Below are 22522 nucleotides of genomic sequence, written 5' to 3' on the forward strand. Positions count from 1 at the left end.
ATGCTAACCCGCCCCTCTCCGCCGGTGCCGGTGCCGGTGCTGCTGTTGTTGTTGCTGCCGCCGCCCGGTGCGGAGCCGTGGAGCCCGGAGGTGGCGATCCGCTGTCCGCTGTGCTCGGAGGAGCGGAGGGGCGGCTGTAAGGTGCCGGTGGGCTGCGAGGAGCTGGTGCGGGAGTCGGGCTGCGGCTGCTGCGCCACCTGCGCCCTGTCCCGGGGCAGCGCCTGTGGGGTCTACACCTCGCGCTGCGGCTCCGGACTGCGCTGCTTCCCCCGGACCGGAGCCCACAAACCCCTCCACTCCCTCATCCACGGCCACGGGGTCTGTATGGAGCCCTCGGACATCCAACAGGTCAGAGTGACCCTACCCAGGCCAGGTAACCGCACACCGGGCAACCGCACACCGGGCAACCGCACACCGGGCAACCGCACACCGGGCAACCGCACACCGGGCAACCGCACACCGGGCAACCGCACACCGGGCAACCGCACACCGGGCAACCGCACACCGGGCAACCGCACACCGGGGTAACCGCACACCGGGCAACCGCACACCGGGCAACCGCACACCGGGCAACCGCACACCGGGTAACCGCACACCGGGCAACCGCACACCGGGCAACCGCACACCGGGCAACCGCACACCGGGCAACCGCACACCGGGCAGCCGCACACCGGGCAGCCGCACACCGGGCAGCCGCACACCGGGCAACCGCACACCGGGCAACCGCACACCGGGGTAACCGCACACCGGGCAACCGCACACCGGGCAACCGCACACCGGGGGAGGGGGGTAACCGCACACCGGGGTAACCGCACACCGGGCAACCGCACACCGGGGTAACCGCACACCGGGGTAACCGCACACCGGGTAACCGCACACCGGGCAACCGCACATCGGGCAATCGCACACCGGGGTAACCGCACACCGGGCAACCGCACACCGGGCAGCCGCACACCGGGCAACCGCACACCGGGGGGTGGGGGAGAGGGGTAACCACACACCGGGCAACTGCACACCGGGCAACCGCACACCGGGGGGGGGGTTAACCGCACACCGGGGTAACCGCACACCGGGCAATCGCACACCGGGCAACCGCACACCGGGGTAACCGCACACTGGGCAACCACACACCGGGTAACCGCACACCGGGCAACCGCACACCGGGAGGGTAACCGCACACCGGGCAACCGCACACCGGGGGCGGGGGAGAGAGGGGGTAACCGCACACAGTGGGGTATCCGCACACGGGAGGGGGGGTAACCGCACCCGGGGGGAGGGTTACCATACAGGGGGGTAACCGCACACAGGGGCGGCAGGGAGAGAGGGGGAGAGAGAATGTGTGGGAGAGATTGTGGGAGAGGGAGAGAGTTTGGGAGAGGGAGAGAGAGTGGGAGAGGGAGAGAGTGTGGGAGAGGGAGTGAGTGGGAGAGAGTGTGGGAGAGGGAGAGTGTGGGAGAGGGAGAGAGTGGGAGAGGGAGAGAGAGAGTGGGAGAGAGTGTGGGAGAGGGAGTGAGTGTGGGAGAGGGAGAGAGTGGGAGAGGGAGAGAGTGTGGGAAAGGGAGTGAGTGTGGGAGAGGGAGAGAGTGTGGGAGAGGGAGTGAGTGGGAGAGGGAGTGAGTGGGGGAGAGGGAGTGAGTGTGGGAGAGGGAGTGAGTGTGGGAGAGGGAGTGAGTGGGAGAGGGAGTGAGTGTGGGAGAGGGAGTGAGTGGGAGAGGGAGTGAGTGGGAGAGGGAGAGTGTGGGAGAGGGAGTGAGTGTGGGAAAGAGATAGTGAGAGAGTAAGTGTGTGATAAAGAATGAGGGGAGAGGGCACATGTGAGAGAGAGAAAGAGAGTGTGAGACAGAGAGTGTGAGAGTGGTAACGAGAGAGAGAGAGAAAGAATGAAAGAAAGAAAGAAAGAAAGAAAGTGTGTGTGAAAGAGAGAAAGTGGGAGTACGATAGATAGAGTGGGAGAGACGAGGGGGTGAGAGAGTGGGGGAGATACTGTGTGTGAGTGAGAGAGAGAGAGAGAGGGGGGGAGTGTGAGAGAAAAGATGGGAGGAAAAAGGGGGTCCAAAAAGTTTAGTAAAACTTCAGTGAAACTTCAGACGTTGCTCTGTACCCACTTTGTCTGGAGAGGATGGGTTTATGTTCTGGGAGAGATTGGAGAGGGAGAGAGAGGTAATGGGTGGATTGAGAGGTTGGGGGGTGTGTGTTTTTATTTGGGGGGGAAGGAGGGGTGTTGGGGGGAAGCATTGGCTCTGACTGGCAACTGAATGTACCCCCTCCCCAACACCTACACACACATCACATCACACACACACACACAGACACAAAAGGAAATACTTCTCAGTGGAATCACTACACAGCAACTCAAAAGGACCCCAAATCGACCAATTCACTCACAGCTCTATCTCCAGGGGTTTGAATGGCAGAACTGTGGTCGTTCTATTGTGTGTGTGTGTGTGTGAGAGAGAGAAAGAAAGAGAGAAAGAGAGAGAGAGAGAGGTAGAAGATGGATCCACAGAGACAGACTCTCCATCTCCAGCACTTGATGGGGTGGGGAAGAGGGAAGGGTCGCTAACTGGACCATGAGATCTTTTTTCTTGGGTGGGTGGGTGGGTGGGTGGGTTGGTGGGGCTCATGCAAATGCTTCGCGTGAGGGTTGCCTTTCAAAAAAAAAAGCGTACGGTCATCCAGTCCTACCCGCTTGTCTCGAACTCGGAAGCGCCCTGGGACGCTACCCTCCTGGAGGGGCGCTGTGTAAATGCAAGTTGTTGTTGTTGTTGTTGCGGTTTATGTTGACGTTCCCGCTTGTATTGCCCCCCCCCAAAAAAAAGCGCAGTCCTGGTCTCTTCTCCACAGGTTAAATAGTTATTTTTTTTAAAAAAATCCCTATCGTCTGTGTGTCGACGAGACAGTGAGGTAGACGGTGGTGGTGGTGGTGGGGGTGGGTGGGTGGAGGAGAGAGGAGGGCAAAAATCAGCTCAGAGAGGGGCTGTGGAGCTGCGGACGGGGCTTGTATTTTGAATTTGTAGGAAATTCTCTGACATTCCCAGGACACTTTGTCTCCCGAGTTGCAATGCTCCCAGGCAGCAACGGTAGGGGTTGGTGGAGTCATTGTGGAGTTGGGCTGTGCCCTGTTGTTATGGCAGTCAGTACACAAATAAAGACTGGTTGCAGACAGCTTAGACAGATTTTTCTTTTCTTTGGTCAGCCCGGGTGTCTGACACACGCGGAAACCCATCAACACTCTTTAAGAGTCTCCAAACCAAACTGCGAATTCTACGCATCCCAACTACACATGGAAATTCCAGAGTTGGATTGGAATGGAATGCGCGTTCTCTCTCTCTCCCTCTCTCTCTCTCTCTCTCTCTCTCTCGCTCTCACTCTCTCTCTCTCTCTCCCTGGATGGATGCATCCTGCTTACCTAATTCCGGAAAGTATTAGGGGCAAGGTTGGCAAGAGCCATGGCGTGTGTGTGGCGGAGGTAGGGGGAGGGGGAGACACCAGCGTGTGCGTTAGGGGGTGACTGCTGGAATCTAACCAGCTAAAACCACGCACAGCTTGGCGTTGGTATCGCTGGCGGGCAAGGGTGGACAGAACCTGAGCCTAATTGGCGATGCTTCGAGCAATTTAACGTGCCTGGCTCAGCTTGGGGGAGACGTGGGCTTCAGACAACCTGACCTAAGCGGCGATTTTATTTGCGCCTAAAAGTCGCTCGAGGCGTTTTGTGTGATTTGCTTAATCTTCCTCGAACAACTGGATTCTAGGATTCTAGATTCTAGTATTCCCAGCGGCTTGGGACGTGCTCCCGACGTGACAGGCGCTACACAAGTGTAATCTTGCTGCTGCTGCTGTTGTATTGAGAGACTTAATGTAGGAAAGCGTAAAACCTACGAAATGATGCATCCCCTTTGTGCGCCTTCGGGAAGGGCGCATATAAATGCAAGTTGTTGTTGATGTCCCTTTGCAGAGTTGCTCAGGAGTCTTATCTGAGTGAGAAAGTGACATAACAGGGGATTAGGCCCCAAACGCCTTTACTCTCGCGTCCGAGGTTCAAGTCACTGACAACAGGGGAGGGGGGGTGACTGCACTGGAACTACAAGCAGGGTTTGAAGCGCTCCGGGACACTACCTCACGTAAAAAGCCCTATATAATTTTTTTTAAAAAATATGCAAGTTGTTATTGTCATTGGCGCTGGTGCTGCTGATCGGACACTGACACGGGGTCAGGAAGTTGACTGACTGCCCCTTGCGACACCTCCACCTTTGCCAGACTGGGTCAGTGGCTGCAGTGATGATGCGAAACTCATTCGGCGCTGGAGTGATCTGTACTGGGGTAGAGCTGGAGTAAAGGTTGTGGCGCTGTTGCGGACCAAGGCTGGAGTTGTGTGGAGTAGAAAGATAGAAACAGGAGGAGGTCATTCAGCCCCTCGAGCCTGTTCCGCCATTCTATAAGATAATGACTGATCTGTACCCCAAGTCCAATTACCCGCCCCCTCCCCCCCTTGCCCCCCGTATCTTGTGTGAATGGATCCAGCATCCAACACCTTTTTGGGGGGAAAGAGAGCTCCAGGTTTCCATTACCCTTCGAGTAGAGCCGGCTCTGTACTGCTATGCCAGGCACCAGTTGGCATAATGCCCCACACGCGAGTGAGGCTTATTGAAGTTACCAGTTGTGCTCCCTGGCTTGTGCCCATCTCCCCATCCATCCCTCAGGTGGGCAGACTCGCAGGTAATTAAGTTGAGCCATGGGTGAAAGTGATACCCATAGAGCGCATTACTGCCTAACGTGACGAGCACTTTACCTGCACACACACGGTCTGTATGTGTGTGTCTCTCATTGCTTCTCTTGCCTGAACATTACTCTCTGTGCTCGTCTATAATAATACTACTACTACTACTAACAATCCATGCATTTGATACAGCGCCTTATCACGTCTTTGAGACGTCTCAAAGCGCTTCCAGAATATACTGTGAAGGGAATTGACTGCGTACTTTGTGGCCGAAACGCAGCAGCCAATTGCGCACAGCAGCGTCCCACAAACAGTCGCAGATTGAAGTGACCAATTTTTTTTTGAAGGAAAAGCGATCCGCCAATTGCCTTAACAACCGGGTTCCTACTTACTGCTGGGTAAAACAGGAAGCATTTCTTTACGACTGGAACAGGTGGCCAGGAAGGGTGGTTGAGACAGGACCCAAAAGGAGTGTGATGGCGGTAGGGTGGGTGTTGCGGTGTAATGGGATCAGATGGGTGGAAGAACCCTCTTCAACTGAATCGATCGCGTGACATTCAATGTCCCACCAAAGACCACTGGTCAAAGCAGATTCCAGAATAACTTATCGAAAGGGAATTAGACAAATATTTTGTTTCACCCACCAAAAATACGGTCAATTCACTTTGCAGTGAATCCTGGGAAGCACTTTGAGACACCTCGAAGATGTGAGAAGGCGCTGTATCAAACGCAAGGATTGTTATCATTATAATGAAAGGTAAAATAAATCACGGAATAGGCTGTACAGGAGAGCTGCTGTTCTTTCAGAGATCCAGCATGGGCGCAGTGGACAAATGGCCTCCCGACTGTGGCTGTAATGTTCAACGGCTGTAGTTCAAGTTGTATTTCAGACCCCAGTCGGATTCTTAGCATGTTCTGCACATAAGCTCAGTGGGCCCAGTGCTTGGTGTGTTCCAGTTATTGGCGTCTGATTGAGCGAGTTCAATACCGATGAATGGTTGATTGTTGGCAGAGAGGAAGCCCTGATATGGTGCCATGGTCAGCGGGTGCCAAGGCTGGTCCCACGGTGCTGGAAGCTCTGGGCATAGCCGCTATATTTGTATTAAAGGGGAGGAAAGGATTGTTTAAAGCGCTCACCCCTGACTAGCCAGTGAATCAGTGACATGCTCCCAGCAGAAAGTGGCTCAGAAAGTTAATAATTGCCAGAGTTAACAATCAGTTGGTCTGCGCTTCAAATTCCTGGCGCTTGGGAGTGATTTACAGCCTCCAGGACTCCCTGGGCTATTTGTGAAAGAGCTTGTTCTTGTGTGTCGGTCTGGCTCGGTGGGTAGCGCTCTCGCCTCTGAGTCAGAGCTTGTGGGTTCAAGCCCCCACGTTGGGACTTTGAGCTCACGTTAGTCTTAAGCTGACACTTCCAACGCAGCGCTGGGGGTAGGTTGCGTTGTCGGAGGTGTCAGATGAAGAGTTAAACCCATCTGCTCAGGTGTGTACATTAAAGATCCCCTACAGCACTCGAAAAGAGAAGGGAGTTTCTCTCTCTCTCGTTGTTCTGGCCAACAATTGCCTCCCAGATAAAGTCCCATCATTCAGTTTTATGGCTGCACTGTATGTGGAACACTGCTGTGTGCACTTGGGATGTCTACAAATACAGTCGCTCAATTCGCGGTAAATCCTGTGCGGGGCTTTGGAACGTCCTCCTGACGTGAAAGGCGCCGTATCGAATGTAAGGGTCGTTATCATTACTTGTTGTCCGTTACAGGGTTTGAGGGTTTCTGATCACTTGTGGAGTTTCTCCCGTTGTCCTGTCCAACAATCTTCCCATACCACCACCCCATAAAATCAGTCAAATGCTTTAAGGCATTACTGTGCACAAATGGATGCACAAAACACACACAGTCACAGCTCTTTACAGTGCATCCAAGTGAAGCAGTTGGAGATGTCTTGTCTGATGTGATAGACCACTGCATCAAACGCAAGGATTATTATTAGTGTGATTATCTCCCACACTGCTTAACTGTAGAGAATGAGAAAGGCGCTCGATTGTGCTGCTTTGGCCAGCAATGAGCAGCTGGGTGCGAGGAGGTGTGACTGGTCCTAACCCGAGACCTTGGAGGAGGTTCGTGTCGAGCGTTTGCCAAAGAGCCATTTGAACCTGGGCAGCGACGGAGTTGGACGGAGCCAATGTGGGTGTGATGGGAGCGAGGGGCTGAAATGAGGCCACACTGCACTGGAACCAGAGGCAGAGCCAGAGACAGCCACTTACTGACTGAGGAGCGATGCCTAAACAACACATCGGCATGCCAGGCGCTTCGGAAATGGTCTCTCTGGCAGATGGGCTAGACTTGGGAAGAACGTGCTCAAATGTCGGGCCCAAATTGGGCCGTTGGAATTTGTTTATCCGGACTGCAGTGAAGCGATGCAGGCTGTTTGTGTTACCCACTGATGTGTGGCTTCATCAATCCCAGTCTCTCGCACTCTTTCGCTGCCGGAGCCCTTCTTAATAAAATAAACGCGGAAGTCTGACAGCCTCGACTGGCCCACGATTTACCGTTGCTGAGGGCTGAGCGTCAAAGCCCAGGACTCAGTCGGTGACTGTGGTCAGAGCCCCGGCACTTGACACGCCCCAAGCCCTCAACCTCATGTAGGCTTCCTAACGAGCACTTAAGTCTTGTCAGACCAGCCTGACGTCTCTCCTTCCTCTTATTGCTAAGCCAGTTTCTTGCCGCTCTGTTACAGTGAGAATCATCCTTCTGTTTGATACAGCGTCCTTTTTCCTCTCGAGGGAGGACGTCTCAAAGAGTTTCATAGAATTTACTGTACAGTGCAGTGATTGTATGTGACGCACATTGCAATGTCTCACAAACAGCCAGAATGACCAATTTTATTTGGGGGGGAATTTGTTGACCACTCTCCCGACCCCCCCTCTTCACACTGGCTCATGCAGTCCCTTTATAATAACCAATGTTGATTGATGTTAAAGATGAACGAGTTACTGTCTTAAAGGTACCAGCAGCTGGTGGTCCAAGCATGCAATAACGATGATAATAATCCTTTAATTTGCTATGATTCCTCATCATGTCTTTGAGATGTCTGAAAGTGCTTCACAGGATATACTGTAATGTGTAGGGACTGTGTGTTTTGTGGGCGAGGAATTTTTCAGGTAGAAGTTCAGACAGTGAGCGTTGGCAGGTATTCAACTGAAATCCTATCACCACCTACCATTGACACATGTGCCTTTTACACGGGGGTGGGGGGGCTCTGGGTGGTGGGTAGGAGCCGGTTGCCCCCTCCTTAAATCCCCGAGTCCATTTGTAGCCCATGACTGAGATCAGTTCAACAACAACAAATTATACTTGTGTAGCGGCCTTCAAGTCGGACAGTCAGGGGTTTTTGGACCCGAGCTGGGAGGTGGGGTCAGGAGGGGTGGAGGGCAAGGTGGGGTGGGGGTGAGAGGGTGGCCGAAGGCACGGTCGAAGAGGAAAGTCTTTCGACGGCACTTGGAAGGAGGCAAGAGAGGGGCTGAGACGGAAAGATTGCGGGATAGAGATCCAGAGTGTGGGGGGTGCAGGGATTGCCAAGATGCGTGGGCCACCTGAAGCAGGTCACCATCAGCCTTGCAACGCAAAGAGCACAAGCTGAGCCAAAAGAAAATGTTTGCGGGGTTGGGGTGTGGGTTGGGGGGTTGGGGGGCGATGGATGTGCCCTATTGGGACCGTCCCTTCGTTTATGAGCTCCTCGCTGACCTGTTTATCAGGTAATAAAAGAGAATAATTCCAAACACCAACATCTGGATCTCATAAAGGAAGTAATAGCTTGCCTCAGCCTCGCCAGCCTCTTTTTTCTTTGCTGGCTGCTTAATCAGGCTTGACTCGATCGAGCTGCTTTGTTTTATCCAGCTTGCATAAACCCAGAGCCTCGCTGTAATTTCACCAATTTAATCAATCCTTGCTGAAGTTGACTTCGATCCAGTTCTGCCGTGACCTCTCGTAGCCTCTTCTGTCGAGGAATGCATCAGCTCTCCCAAGCTCCTCGCGAGTTCTCCCATCAGCTAGTCCGCGCAAACCGCCTCCAACAAGCTCAGTTTCCTCTCTGCTGCCAAACATTTCTCCTCAACAGCTCTTAACTCTCTGCGAAGCTCGAGTCCGTCCAAGATTGGAGCACTGTTCCCATATCTGGCGAGGCTTATCCAGCGCGCCTCTCACACTCCTGGACGGGATACAAGGAATGCCATCTGGAGAGTGATCCTTCGCTCACCTCTGGCCTTCAACGTCTCTCTCTCTCTCTCTCTCTCTCTCTCGCTCGCTCCCCCCCCCCCCCCCTTTCTTTTTTTTAACAGCCGTTCCTTTCTCTATTCTGGCCATTCTGGGTTCGATTCCCGGGCAGGGCGAAATGTTGGGCAACTTTCCTTACTCCACACACCTCTGTTTACCCGGCAGAAAGTAGGAACCTGGTTGTTAGTTGATTGTCGGATCGCTTTCCTGGGGGTAATAATTCCTTTTAAGAAAAAAAATTGGTCACTTTAATGCACGACCGTTTTTTGCGACGCTGTTGTGTGCAATTGGCGCCCACAAAACAGTCAATTCACTTTACAGTATATTCTGTGAAGCGCTTTGAAACGTCTCGAAGACGTAATAAGTCTCTATACCAAATGCAATGAGTATTATTATATTCTCTCACTCTTCAAGACTCCTTGTCTCCCTCAGTCTTCCCTTCCTGCATCACTCAGCAAACCGCAGGAATACTCAGTGATGGGTTACAGCAGTTTGAAGTCTTCTCTCCCTGAAGCCACTTCTCCAATTTACCACAATAGGCTGATATAATTAGATATTCCAAATTGATGTACCCATTGACCTGCCAGAGGAACAAAAGTTCCAGCGACCTGCAACCTCCACAGCCAAGCTCCTGCATTCGCCTGCGTGAAGCGTGTTTTTGGGACGTCCTCCTGACGTGAAAGGCGCTATACGAATGTAATTTGCTGCTGTTGTAGTGCAGCTCTGTACTCAGAAGTCTCCAGCAATGTAATCCGCTGCCCTGAGTAACTGAACCATACTCAAAAATTCCCAGCTCAGTGGCTGTAAGGTTACACAGCTCAAGCAGGTTTGAGCCTAACCTCTAATACTAGAACCTCTAATACTAGACCCGGACAGCACCAATCTTCCCGGCTGAGCAAGCATGTATTGTTCCCTGATCCCCTGGGCATTTGTGTTGTGGTAACCATGAGAAGACTGCCCAGCTCCAGGCCATGTTCACAGGCCACGTACAGGTCAATCTGAAAATGTATGAAGTCCCTAGCGTAGTGGTTAGCGCACGCGCGAGGACCCGGGTTCGATTCCTGGGTGGGACAAAACCTTAGGCAAGCTTCCTTGCTCCACACGCCACCGTTTACCTAGCAGTAAGTCTTAAATGACCTTATTCTGTGCTGTAAATATATGAAACAATACAATTTATGTGTACGCAGCGAGTTTTGCATTGGGCGGAGGTTCTCAAAGCGCTTGACACTTCTGGCCAGTCATCTGAGCTGGGGGTGGGACCTGAAGAGGGTGGAGAGGGGGAAGGATGACTGGAACAGCAGTCAAAGAGGTAGGTCCTCAGATGGGCCTGGAATGGGAGGAAGGAGGGAGAGAGAAGGCGGGTTGGAGGGAGTTCCAAAGAATGAGGGCAAAATGGCTGACGGCTCATCTGCCAATGGTCGGGGGGAGGACATAAAGTAGGACAGTGTTCGCTGAGTGATGGGAACAGCCGGGTCAGTAGGATTTCAAGAGATCACAGACCGTGGAGGGATTTGAAGGGGAGAACGAGGATCTTTTGAACTCGAACTGCTGGGAAGGTGGGAGACAATATGGCCATGCAAGGATGGGGGTGCTAGGCTTGCGGAGCCTGGTGCGGGAGAGGACCAGGACTGAGGAGTCCTGCACAGCCGGCAGCTTGTGTAGAGAAGAGCTGAGGAGTCCGGTGAGCAGGGTAGATAACGTTCAGGGGAGAGATAGTGGCAAAGGAGGAAATATCTACGTTATGTAACGTGCTTCAGGAAATGTTCTTGGCTACCGACTGTGCTCTTTGGCAGCAGAATCGTTGGCAGAATTTGTTGTGAAACATTTGCTGGTGTCTCTTACTTTCAACCCGGGCCCAAACCTCTTGAGTTTTTCCGATGTTCCAAAGTAAATTCCAACACAAAACCTGATTTTTAACAGATTTACTTCTGTTTTTTTTTTACATTTTGGATTATTTTCCCTTGATTTTTCTCCCTTTTTTTTTGACATGAGTGAGTGAACCAAGCCTTGGCTCCAGCTAACCTGCGCTTAATACTTTCCGGAATTAGGTAAGCAAGATGTCTCCCTCCAGAGAGAGAGAGCTCATACAGTCCAACAATCTAACTCTGGAATTTCCACGCGTAGGTGGGTTGCAACAACAACAACAACATCTTGCATTGATTTCGAGCCCTCCAAGCCGGCCAGTGTTTCCCAGAGTGCTTAATTTGCAAGGAATTCTCGGTTTAGTTGGGATCCTCTTGAGCATGGCGATGGGTTCCCGCACATGTCAGTCACCTGGCTGACCAAAAAACAAAGTGGACCCAGAAAAAATACCCTGATTTTTATTTTTGAACGATAGAAATCATCTTCAAATAGAACGTGTGTCAGCCTGGCTCAGCGATAGCACCCTTTCCTCTCAGTCAGGTTGTGGTGGACTTGGAATCACGTAGACTAAGCTTACGCCCCAATGCAGCTCTGGGGATGGTGGTGGTGGGGGGTGTTGTTGCATTGTCAGAGGTGCCGTTCTTCGAATGAGGTGTCAAACCGAGGTTTCGTCTGCCTGTTCAGCTGGAGGTTAAAGATCTCACGGCGCTATTTGTAAAGAGAAGGGATTTCTCTCTTTCCCTGTGTCCCGGCCAACAAATTTCCAAATAAAATGGCTGTTTGTGGGACGCTGCTGTGCACAAATTGGCCGCCATGTTCGCCCACAAAATACAGAGTCAATCCACTTTGCAATATATCCTGTGAAGCGCTTTGAGACGTCTCGACGACGTGATAAGGTGCCGTATCAAATGCAAGGTTTATTTTTTTATAAATATTGGATTGACTGAGTCTCTAATACATGCTATAGCTGACCTGGGAATGAGTGCTGGGTTGAGGAGTGCAGTGGGAGCTTTACTCTGTATCGTGGCCCTTGTGTAACTGATTTTATCTTGTGTTTGTCTGTATGAGAGAGAGAGAGAGAGAGAGAGCGTCCGTTTGAATGTGTGAGAGTATGTGAGAGAGAATGTGTTTGTGTGAGAGAGTGTCAGCGTGAGAGAGAGTGTCAGCGTGAGAGAAAGTGAATGTATCTCACAGCTCGGCACAGGGAAGCTTTAATATTTAATATACAGCCTCAGACAGACCCTCTGTAACGCTTTGGAATTTTAACTAAACTTAAGGCCTTGCGCCTGAGCTTGTTACCACCGTTACGATGGCACAGGTGCAGGCGGTAGCTGGGTTCTGAATCGTTTTAATGGTATTATTCACGGGGCTGGATATGAGGTGCTGGATTGGCTGCAGGAGCAAAGCGTGCCCTAGACTGCCTTTGACTGTGGTTTAATGCCTAATTAAAGAGCCTCTAGTAATCCTTTGCTATGGAAACCTCCATGTTAACAAAGGGGAAACTGAGGGGCGGGGGAGTGGGGGGCGGAGGGGGAAGAGGTTACCCGGTCTTGAGAATTGCCTTCAATAACAGTAATAATCCTTGCATCTGATACAGCACCTTCCATTGACATCTTAAAACGCTTCACGTTTGACTGTATTTTGCAAGCGAGCTCAGCGGTTAATTTGCGCATGGCAATGTCCCGCGAACAGCTGTGAAGTGAGTAAGCAGTTTTATCTGGGGGATTGTTGGACAGGACAGGACATTGGGAGGGAGCAACTCCCTTCTCTTTTCCACCCTCTCACCCCTGCGTGATCAATGGTCTGTTTTCTGTGGAGATAATCCGAGAAGGAACGTTTCCTTTCTCGTTGGAATGCCGAGGATCTTACTTAGATGGTGCAGATAACGTGGTAATAGTAAACCTGGTGTTTGGGGGTAACGCCTTCCATGGTGTGTGGACGGCTCTCAAATGCTTCACAGGATATACTGTAAATTGGAGCGACTGTATGTTTTGTGGGTGAATCACATAGCTCTGGGGGGTTACAGGCCAATCTTGTGGTTTGGATCTCGTTCCCCTGCAGTCTCTGAACTTGGCTTATACAACATACACACACAATAGAATAGAATAGTAAAGCGCCTTTCACGTCAGGAGGACGTCCCAAAGTGCTGGATGGACAGTCAGGGATTTGGACCTGAGCCAGGGAGTGAGTGGGGGAGGTGGGTTTGGGGTAAGGGAGGGCAAGAAATGACTGAATGTTTCAATTCTATTCGGAATCAGAAGTGACATTTTTCTGTGAAGCATCTGGGGGATTGTTGGCCAAAGGAGAATCTCTCTGTTTGTTTTTGCTAATGACGTTATTGTCCATCTGAACAGGAAGGTGGGACCTCGGTTTAACGTCTCATCTAAATCTCTGCCAACCCCGTGCCTCCTCCCCCCAGCCCTGCAATGGAGTGTTAGCTTAGACTGTGTGACCAGTGCCGGTCTTAAACTCACAACCTTCTGACTGAGAGGCGACCGAGCCAGGGTTTTCACACAGAGAGAATAAAGTTTCTCCCTGTGCCCTGGAGAAGGGGAGGGAGGCCTGGATGAGAGCTCAGACTCACACAGACCCTTACACAAAGCGTTTCTCAGGAAATCTGGTTCTGAGTGATCATGTAAATGGCAAATTGTTTATTTTATTAACCGAGTGGGAATCATAAAACGCTTGCACACGGGCAAAGAAAATATTTGCTTTATCCTTCCAGGCCTCCAAAGAATTTACTAGTGAGTGTTTGAGCACATGTGGCTGATCTGATCTGCGCTTGTTAAGGGTGTTTCAGGCTGCAATCTGATGAATGGCAAAAACGCAGCTGGCACCAGCAATATAGTGTCCCCTCCCTCCCTCCCTCCCTCATGCAATCCTGCCTTCCACACGCAGCCCCCACCCCCCTGCAGCAGCCTTCCTCCACAACCCCCTTTCCATCTGTGCACAAATCGGCTGCTGGGTTTGCCCTACAAGATAAACAGTCACTACACATTACCGCAAATCATGTGAAGCATTCCGGGACTCTACCCTGCGTGAGGGGCGCTTTGTAGTTAATTGCAAGTTGTTGTTGTTGTTGTTGTTTGTTGTTGTCTCGACGACACAATTACACTCTGCCGGTGTACCGAGGAGGGCTGTTATTGGCGCTGTATCGGTATCGCTCTCGGTGCCGTGAGTTCAGGACCCTGGGACTAAAACTCTAGCTTGTTTCCCCCCCCCCCACCCCAACCCTCCTCCCGCAGAGAACGAAGATTACTGGGAGCCGGAGCTCACAGAGAGCAGCCACATCCGCTGTCACACCCACGACAAGAAGTGCATTGCCAGGTACTGGGCGAGGATCCGGGAAAAATCCCACAGCAGCAGCCGCTCCAAGAACATCAGCCCCAGCCTGAGCCGGGACGAGCCACAGATAATGGTGAGCTGGGCATTCCGACACCGTTGTACTTTAAAATCCCACACAAAATACCATATTAAATAAGAACATGAGGAATGTCACGCCCTTAAATTACTCCACGTCACTCAATTCCCACTCCTCGTTCCTCGGACACTCCGCTCTCCTCACTCCCTTGGCTCTTGGGGTCGCAAGGGGGCAATTTCAGAACAGACACCAGGAGCTTTTGTTCACCCACAGGGTAATTAAAGACTTGCCCAGGAAAGATGGCCGAGGACACAATGCTGGGACTGATTTACGCAACAGCTTGATGCTGTGATGGGAGAACCGTGGGGCAGGGCTTTCCAGAGGAATGAGATCAAATGGGCCCAACCAATATTCTGTTCCTCGCCTTAATCGCTCTCTCGTCTCTCTCCCTCACTCCTCACCAAATGCAGTGGCTGAGTTACTAAATCTGTCTCCACTCTCCTGGGCTCTGATCCAATCTCTCAAAGACACAAGCTTCTTCACATTTCTCCACCAATAGCTCCCACCTCTCACTCTTAATCAACGCCAGTACCTGGCTCAGTTGGTGCGATGTCATCTCGGAGTCAGAAGAACTTGGGTTCAAGCCCCATGTTGGGGTTTTGATATATAGTCCAGGTGAGGGTGGTGCCCAGGTGAGGGCGGGGGGGGTCATGCTACGAGCCTGGTGCTATACTGACTGTGTCTGTACCCTAGGGTCCATGTTATGGAGAGCTGCAGAGAGCGGTGGAGAGGTTTGCTATGTCACAGGGTCAATCACCAGAGGATCTGTACAACATTCCCATCCCCAACTGCGACAGGAAAGGATATTTTCACTCCAAACAGGTATGTGGCAAAGTGTAAAGCTCCCTCTATACTCCCTCCCAGATCAGCGACAGGCGGGTTAGATACAGAGTGAAGCTCCCTCTACACTGTACGTCCGTCCACACTCCCAGGTCAGGGTTAGAGACAGTAAAGCTCGCTCTATACTGGGTGTCCACATTCCAAGATCAGGGCTAGAGATTACATTACATTACAGTAAGTAATGCTTCCTCTACGTTGTGTGTCCACATTCCCAGGTCAATGGCAGCAGGGTTTCGAGACAGAGTACAGCTCCCTTTTCTGCCCTGTTCGCCACTGGCATTGATTGCCTTTCACAAAGACCTGATAAGGCACTATATCAAATGCAAGGATTATTATTATATTCTCTCTCTCCCTCTTTGTTGCAGTGCCACCCCTCAATGCACGGGCAGCGTGGCAAGTGTTGGTGCGTGGACCCCAAGACGGGCATGAAGATGGCGAGTCGTGCGGAGGTGACAGGCGAGGTTGATTGCCAGCGGGCGCTGGCGGAACAGACGAGCGAGTGAGAGCGGGGGAGTTGGGGAGCGACGTCTCCAGGGAGACACACCCAGGACTCTCCCAAGGACTGCACGTTCCCTTTGGTGCTGTTGATACTGAGAAGGAAGCGCTCACACTCACTGCCTCGGTCTAGCTGTGAACTGCTGTATCCGTACCAGCCAGGACCGACCATCTGCCCTCACCCCAGCCAACACTGTGTGCTGCCCAGCTGCTCCCAAACCATCCTCCGCTCCTCTCTGAAATACCCTCTGCTTACAGAGTCCTTCCGCAACACAACACACTCTAGAGGTCTGTTTTTTGCTCACCGTTTTTTGCTTGTTGCTGCGTGAGGGCCCGTCTCGTATTGACGCACCAGCAACGAGACCCTGACCCCAATTACCCCCTCCCCTTTCCCCCATCCCACCCATTCCCCTCCCCGTTCCCACCGCGCTCTCACTATCTCGGGCCAGGCCGTGCGCGCAAAAGACGGAGTCTTGTCTTGTGACTGTGCCCAAGGGTAGGAATCGTTACTCTCGGAGATTCGGAAGCGGAATGGAAATGGTTGACCAGACCAGTGCAGACTGGTCGCCTCTGGGCCATTCTCTCTCTCCATTAGCCTCGTTCGTACCTGGCTCCCCACCCCCACCCCCTTTCACGACGCTGCACCTCTCAGTTTAGCACTCGGATGATTTGGAGGTGCTCAGGCTGTGATACATCGAAAGCTCCTTCCCCCACACCCCTGCCTCCACCCACACACACTCCCCACGAGTTGAGCAGGAAGATTCCCTTTTCCTCAGTAACCGGTGGCTGTTTCTCTGATGTTTAAACCATCTACTCCCACCAGCTCCTCTCACACACACACACACACATGCACACTCATGCTCTCATCACCTTCCCTGCACATAATATACACCCATGTGTATCCCCACCACATATGTCACCCAGGTGTCAGTCTTGCTCAGTTCATGTCACCCTCACCTCTCGAGTAAGAAAGTTTTGGGTTCAAGCCCCCACGTGTATTTTGTAGGTGAACACGGCAGCTAATTTTGCACACAGCGACGTCCGACAGACAGCCATGAAGCAAACGATCATTTTTTAAACTTGGGGGATGTTGGCCTTCTGTTTTTCCAATACCACCTTGAGCGAGATCTGTAATGTCCACCTGTCCAGGTAGATGGCACACGTCCTCGGTTTGGGGGGATGGGTGGGGGGGTTGCAGGGCTGGTGTCCTGTGTGTGTGTGTGTGTGTGAGGGCTTGGCTGGTGTACTCTGTCTCGGTGGATGCACATCTTCAAACAGAAGAGAAACGACACAGGCCAGTGTAACGCTCATCCCTGAAACGATACCTTCATGACTGCGATAATCTCACAATCTCAAAAGTATTTTGTACCTTTTTTTCCTTTTTACGGTCTATTTTACGGTCTGTTGTGAAGCTTTGCTCCAGCTTTTAGTCCAGTCGCCCTGTGTGGCCAAACTTGCCTTTCAAATGTTGTTGCTTTTTTTTTCCTGGTGCAAATTCAGTGTTTGGATGAGGATGCACGGAGTGAGGATTAAGGCTATATTGAGTGACAGTGGATGGAAAGAGGATACACTGACTGAGGTTATATGGAGTGACAGAGTGCAGAATGACGGTGTACTTCCATGAGAAGGTGGGAGAGAGAGGGAGAGAATTGCAGTGGGGGGGAGAGAGAAGGGGGTGGAGAGAGAGACAGGGATGGAGACATGGGACACAGGTGGAGAAAGGGATGTGAAGAGATAGAGAGGGAGGTGGAGAGAGTGTGAATGATGGGAGTGACAGTATATGATAGGAATGAGGGTGCACAGAGTTAGATGCCACAGAGTGAGAGTGTATGGAGTGAGTGATGGGAGTGGAACCACATTAAATAGGTGGAGATGCAGGAACATGACAGGTATTTTGAAGTGTTTATTGTAAAAAAAAAATTTTTTTTTTTTTGCTTGAACATTAATACAGAAACCTTAATTCTGTGCTTTTTGGGACATCTGTTTCCATTTTTTCTGTTTTTTTTAAAATATAATTTTGTAACTTTCTTTGCAAGTATGTGAGTCTTTGGTCAAATGATAGATTAAATCTAACTGTCTCCATTTCCCTAATTCACGAGAGATTTGGATGAAGAAGGTCATTTGGCCCATTTGATCTCATCTTTCCAGAACACCCAACCTACTCTCCTCCCATCATAGCATTAAGCTGTTTTTCAGACAAGTTCCAGTGTTCTGTTCCAGTCGTTAATTACCCTCTGTCTAAAGAAATAGAAATTGCCTGAAATTGCCCTTTGCAACTCTGCTGCCTTAGGGCATCGTAAAATATTATTCTGTCTTCACTTTCTTAGACCCATTTATACACCTCTACAAAGTTCTCTCTGAAATGTCTTCTCTAAAGACTGAAGAGCCCTAGGTTGTCTAATCGCTGCTCATACCACATTCCTGTATCACCCTGTTGCTCTCCTCTGCACTACCTCTCGGGCCTAAGTCGCCCCCTTATGTCGTAGTGACCAGAACAGCGTACACTATTCTATGTGGGGCCTAAATAGGACTTCTGAACTACCAACTGATTTGGCAATGTAGCTCAGCACACTGTTTGCCTCAGTTATGAACATCTCTGTGTGCCTATTTCTCTTCAGTCAAGTTGTCTAATTAACTTGCGTGAGATAGAGCCTACGACACTCTTTTACTGTCAGCTTCTGAGCTGGAGGATTTTTTGGATTCCAGCCCCGTGTGAGGTCCTGAGCTCACAGTCCAGGCAGGAACTCTCAGTCGGTATCGGGGGGAGCATTGTGTTTTTGGAGATGCCATCCTTTGGATGAAACGTCAAACCGAAGTCCCGTCTCCATGTTCTTCCCACGACAACATTGGGAAAGAGAAGGGAGTTTCTCCACCGTGTCTTGTCCAACAATCCACAAACCGCCCACAAACATTGGGAGAATCCTGTTTTTTTTTCAGTAATGCCAATAAGGGATCTTTAACGATTATGTAATTGGGGTCAACGTCCCATCTATAAAATGGTACCTTTAGCAATTCAATGTCACTCTGGACATTGGACATCAGCCTAGACTCTGAGCTCAAGACTCACAAACAACAGGGGCTCGAACTCACAACTTTTGAACTCGAAGTGAGAGCGCTATCAACTTGAGCCAAGCCCGACAGAAACCACTCCTGCTTCCATCACTGCTTTTCTTCTTGCAGTTTACAAATCCCACTCCCCCCCTCCGCCACATTGCTGCATGAGTACGGATTTCCCAGGCTTTATGCGGGTCTTTGTTTGGCTCTTAACAATCTAATCCCGTAGATTTTTTTTTAACGGCCACCGTGTTGGAAAGAGATGAGGAGCTCTGTGTTATTGACTCCGGACAATACAGTCCGTGTTTTGTGTCTGACAAGTCGGGAGAGAGTTGGGTTCCAAGGTTTTGAGACACAGACGAGTTCAGTTTGGCAGGAATCCAGGACATGTGGAAGGATTGGGGGGAGAGGGGAAGAGATAAAATAAATAGATAAGTCAATGGAGCTCATCCTGAAACAACAATATCAATTACACAAGGAGATAAGGAGAGTACAGCCAGCAATCTGATTGGCTCTTTAACTCGCATTAAACGTCCAAAACCTTAGAACAGTGGAGCTCGTGTGAGGCAAGGTCATTGGAAGGACATCTGTTCAATGTCAGCTGTAAACTCCTTTCTGTAGCAGCGGTTCCTTGGTCGTATCAAATGCTCTTCACATCGGAATAGCCTCTGGCTCACACTGAGTCCAGCGACTCCGACACAGCAGGTCTTTCTGTACAGGACGACTCAATGCAGTCATTTTATTTTTGGTGGGGCCGGGTGTCTGACACGTGCGGAAACCCATCACCGTTGCTTAAGACTCCCCAAACCAAACTGAGAATTCCATACATCCCATCTACACATGCAAATCCCAGAGTTAGATTGTTGGATTGTCTCTCTCTCTCTCTCTCTCTCTCTCTCTCCCTGGAGGGACACATCCTGCTTACCTAATTCCGGCAAGTATTAGGCACAGGTTGGCAAGAGCCAAGACTTGGGGCTGGGCCCCAGGGTGTGCGTTGGGGGGAACTGCAGGAGTCTTAACCAGCTAAAACCACATAGCTTGCCGTTGCAGTCGACATTCATGAACGAATAGTGCAATTGTTACCCCATTAAAACAGGGCTCGCAAACAGCGGCTCCCGTTAGGAACTGAAGCCCTCGCTCGATACAGCTTACGCCAGTGACTGAAGCTAGGTTCCCACACGGGTCAATTTCCTGTGCGTTTCCAATCACCGCTGGGCAGAGCCTGAGGTGAGATGGTACAGTCCTTCAGTCTTCACAGTTCCGTGCGTGCCGTGGATAATCCCGAGAATCTGAGCGAGGCTTCCGGCTGTCTTGAGGCTTTGCGCTTCGGGACAGATTCACTTCACTTTGGAGTTTTGTGTGAAGTAAAGTAAATCCTTTCCTTTTGGGATTTCTGGTCCCATCTATAAGCCAGCCACAGCGACCAGCCGCACATCCTCAGCACATTAACCTTAACAATATTATTATTATTATAACCTGCTGGGATGTGGAGTGATTGAAGGCTTCATCCCAGCCGTTTCCCCAGCTCATGTTGCCGTGGAATGTGAGTAACCTCACTCTTGGACTGATGGAAGCTGAGAGCAGAGAGCATTTCCAAAGCAACCCTATTGTTTGCGAGAGCACCTCCCCCACTTCATCTCCCACCTGCCTCCCCCCCCCCCCCCCCCCCCACCCACCGCCAACAGGGATCTATAAATGTGGAGTCGGATTACGGCCTTGAATTCTTTGCAGGAGCCACACCAATCTGGACCCAGTCTCGCTTCCCACCATCTGTCTGGCTTCGATTCAAATCAAGGCCCCAGATGTAAGTGGATAGTGTTTCACAAGGGCCACTGGACTCGGGACTTGTGTCCTGGAATCATAGAATTATATAGCACAGAAGGAGGCCATTCGGCCCATCGTGCCCACGCCGGCTCTTTGAAAGAGCTATCAACTAGTCCCACTGCCCTGCTCTCTCCCCATAGCCTTGCAAATTTTTCCTCCCCAAATATCTATCCACTTCTCTCTTGAAAGTTGTTTTCGAATCTGCTTCCACCACCCTTTGGAGGCAGCGCATGCCAGATCCGAACAACTCGCTGTGTGAAAAAAAATTCTCTGCTTCTTTTGACAACTATCTTAAATCTGTGTACTCTGGTTACCGAGCCACTCGCCAGTGGAAACAATTTCTTCCTGTTCACTCTATCAAATCCCCTCATAATTTTGCACTCCTCTATTAAATCTGCCCCTAACCTTCTCTGTTCCAAGGAGAACAACCCTGTTGACAGTTTTCACTGTGTGGCAACACTATGGGTTTAATGTCTGCCAAGGTTTGACCAGCTGTAGACTTTACAGTAAGTATAAAATATCAATGAAATGGGGCCTTAGTAAGAATAGTTTATTTCGGAGAGCTTGATTTTCAAAGGTTCTGGTGGTTTGTTACGTAAAAACTGAATTCTTAACTCCTCGAAAAACAAAACCCTTTTTTTTTGACAATTTTATTCTCGGGTAAGGTCAGTTCCACCCAGCCTTAACTTGCAAGCTTGTTTTTCGTATCCCCAATTAAATACTGGATTCGGGACATTTTCCGCAGTTCTGGGTGATCTTTAAACTCGTAAACCAAAATGGTCTTGCAAGCTAAGGCATTAAATCGTAATAACAATACTTGCATTTGATATAGCGCCTTATCACATCTTCGAGACAACTCAAAGGGTTTCACAGAATGTACTCTAAAGTGAACTGACTGTGTATTTTGTGGGGAAAACGCAGCAGCCAATTGCGCACAGCAGCGTCCCCACACACTGTGGTGGATTCTTTATGAATTTACACAAAACCTCAGTTTCCTTGACTCCCAGATGGAAGTCTGGAACAATAATATCCCCAAACCCGACTCGATTGATCAGATAAAAGGCTGCTCATTCCTAAATGGTTGTGCCTCAATCCTCCCTCTGTCTTTCAAACTGTCACACAGCTCTAAAGCTTTTCACACTGAGCAACTGATACGCAAGGATCAAGGAGAACTTACATTTTTATTGCGACTTATCATCAATATAGGAAATGCTTGATGAAAAAAGGCCCAAGGTCCATCCAGTTCACCTTCCACCATCAAGCAATCGCATGCACGTGTCATGTCCTGAACTACTCATACACTGTGCCTCCAAACTATTATTTTCTGAAAGAAATTATCCATTTTGCTTTTCAAAGTGAAACCATTCGGGATCAGTTCTGGGGCAGGTGGGACCTGTATAAGGTGAGTGGATGGGTTGCACCTGAACAGGGCTGGGACCAATAATAATAATCCTTGCATTTGATGCAGTGCCTCACCCTCAAAGGAAGGTTAACTCGTGCTGTAGGGGGGAAGAGTTTAAAGTAATTTGGCAGGGGGAAAGGAGAAAAGAGGTGCGCAGAGGATCGGGGAGACGGACAGCATGTATTTCCTTTGCTCTTGGAATAAAGAATAGTCCAAGAGACAGGAGGGATCAGACCAAACAGGCTAAGTCGGTCTTGGAGAGTGCACGTGTGTAAATACATGGAATGTGACAAATAAGGTTGGTGAGCTGCAGGCACGAGTTGCCACATGGGGTTATGATGCAGTGGTAATAATGGAGACTTGGCTCAGACAAGGGCAGGAATGGGAGCTGAATATTCCTGGCTACAGTGTATTCAGGAGGGATAGGGAAGGAAAAAAGGAGGAGGGGTGGGGTGGGGGGCTGGCAGTATTGAGCAAAGATACTGTTACAGCCCTGGCAAGGGATGGTGAGTTAGAGGGTTCAAAGGCAGAATCTATGTGGTTAGAGTTAAAGTTAAGTTGGGCGTATACTATAGTCCACCAAATAGTGGGAAGGAGACAGAAGAGCAAATCTGCAAGTAGATTTCAGAAAAATG

General features: G+C 50.5%; 1 protein-coding gene across 1 annotated transcript; it reads left to right on the top strand.

The window, feature by feature from the left end:
• LOC103183854 (insulin-like growth factor-binding protein 4) lies at window positions 1-17698 on the top strand. The gene is made up of 4 exons (XM_007901569.2): window positions 1-373; window positions 14097-14269; window positions 14966-15094; window positions 15478-17698. Exons 1-4 carry the CDS (start codon window positions 1-3, stop codon window positions 15613-15615), a joined length of 813 nt encoding a protein of 270 aa, XP_007899760.1. The 3' UTR covers window positions 15616-17698.
• The last annotated feature ends 4824 nt before the right edge of the window (window positions 17699-22522 follow it).

The sequence above is a fragment of the Callorhinchus milii genome, unplaced genomic scaffold (assembly GCF_018977255.1).
Source record: "Callorhinchus milii isolate IMCB2004 unplaced genomic scaffold, IMCB_Cmil_1.0 Scaffold23, whole genome shotgun sequence".
Classification (NCBI taxonomy): domain Eukaryota; kingdom Metazoa; phylum Chordata; class Chondrichthyes; order Chimaeriformes; family Callorhinchidae; genus Callorhinchus; species Callorhinchus milii.

Bases quoted from the DNA above. Each gene is read 5' to 3' on its own strand.
- LOC103183854 (XM_007901569.2), top strand. From the start codon at position 1: ATGCTAACCCGCCCCTCTCCGCCGGTGCCGGTGCCGGTGCTGCTGTTG. The intron at 14,270-14,965 runs GTGAGCTGGGCA...TCTGTACCCTAG, and splicing joins GGGACGAGCCACAGATAATG to GGTCCATGTTATGGAGAGCT. The intron at 15,095-15,477 runs GTATGTGGCAAA...TCTTTGTTGCAG, and splicing joins GATATTTTCACTCCAAACAG to TGCCACCCCTCAATGCACGG.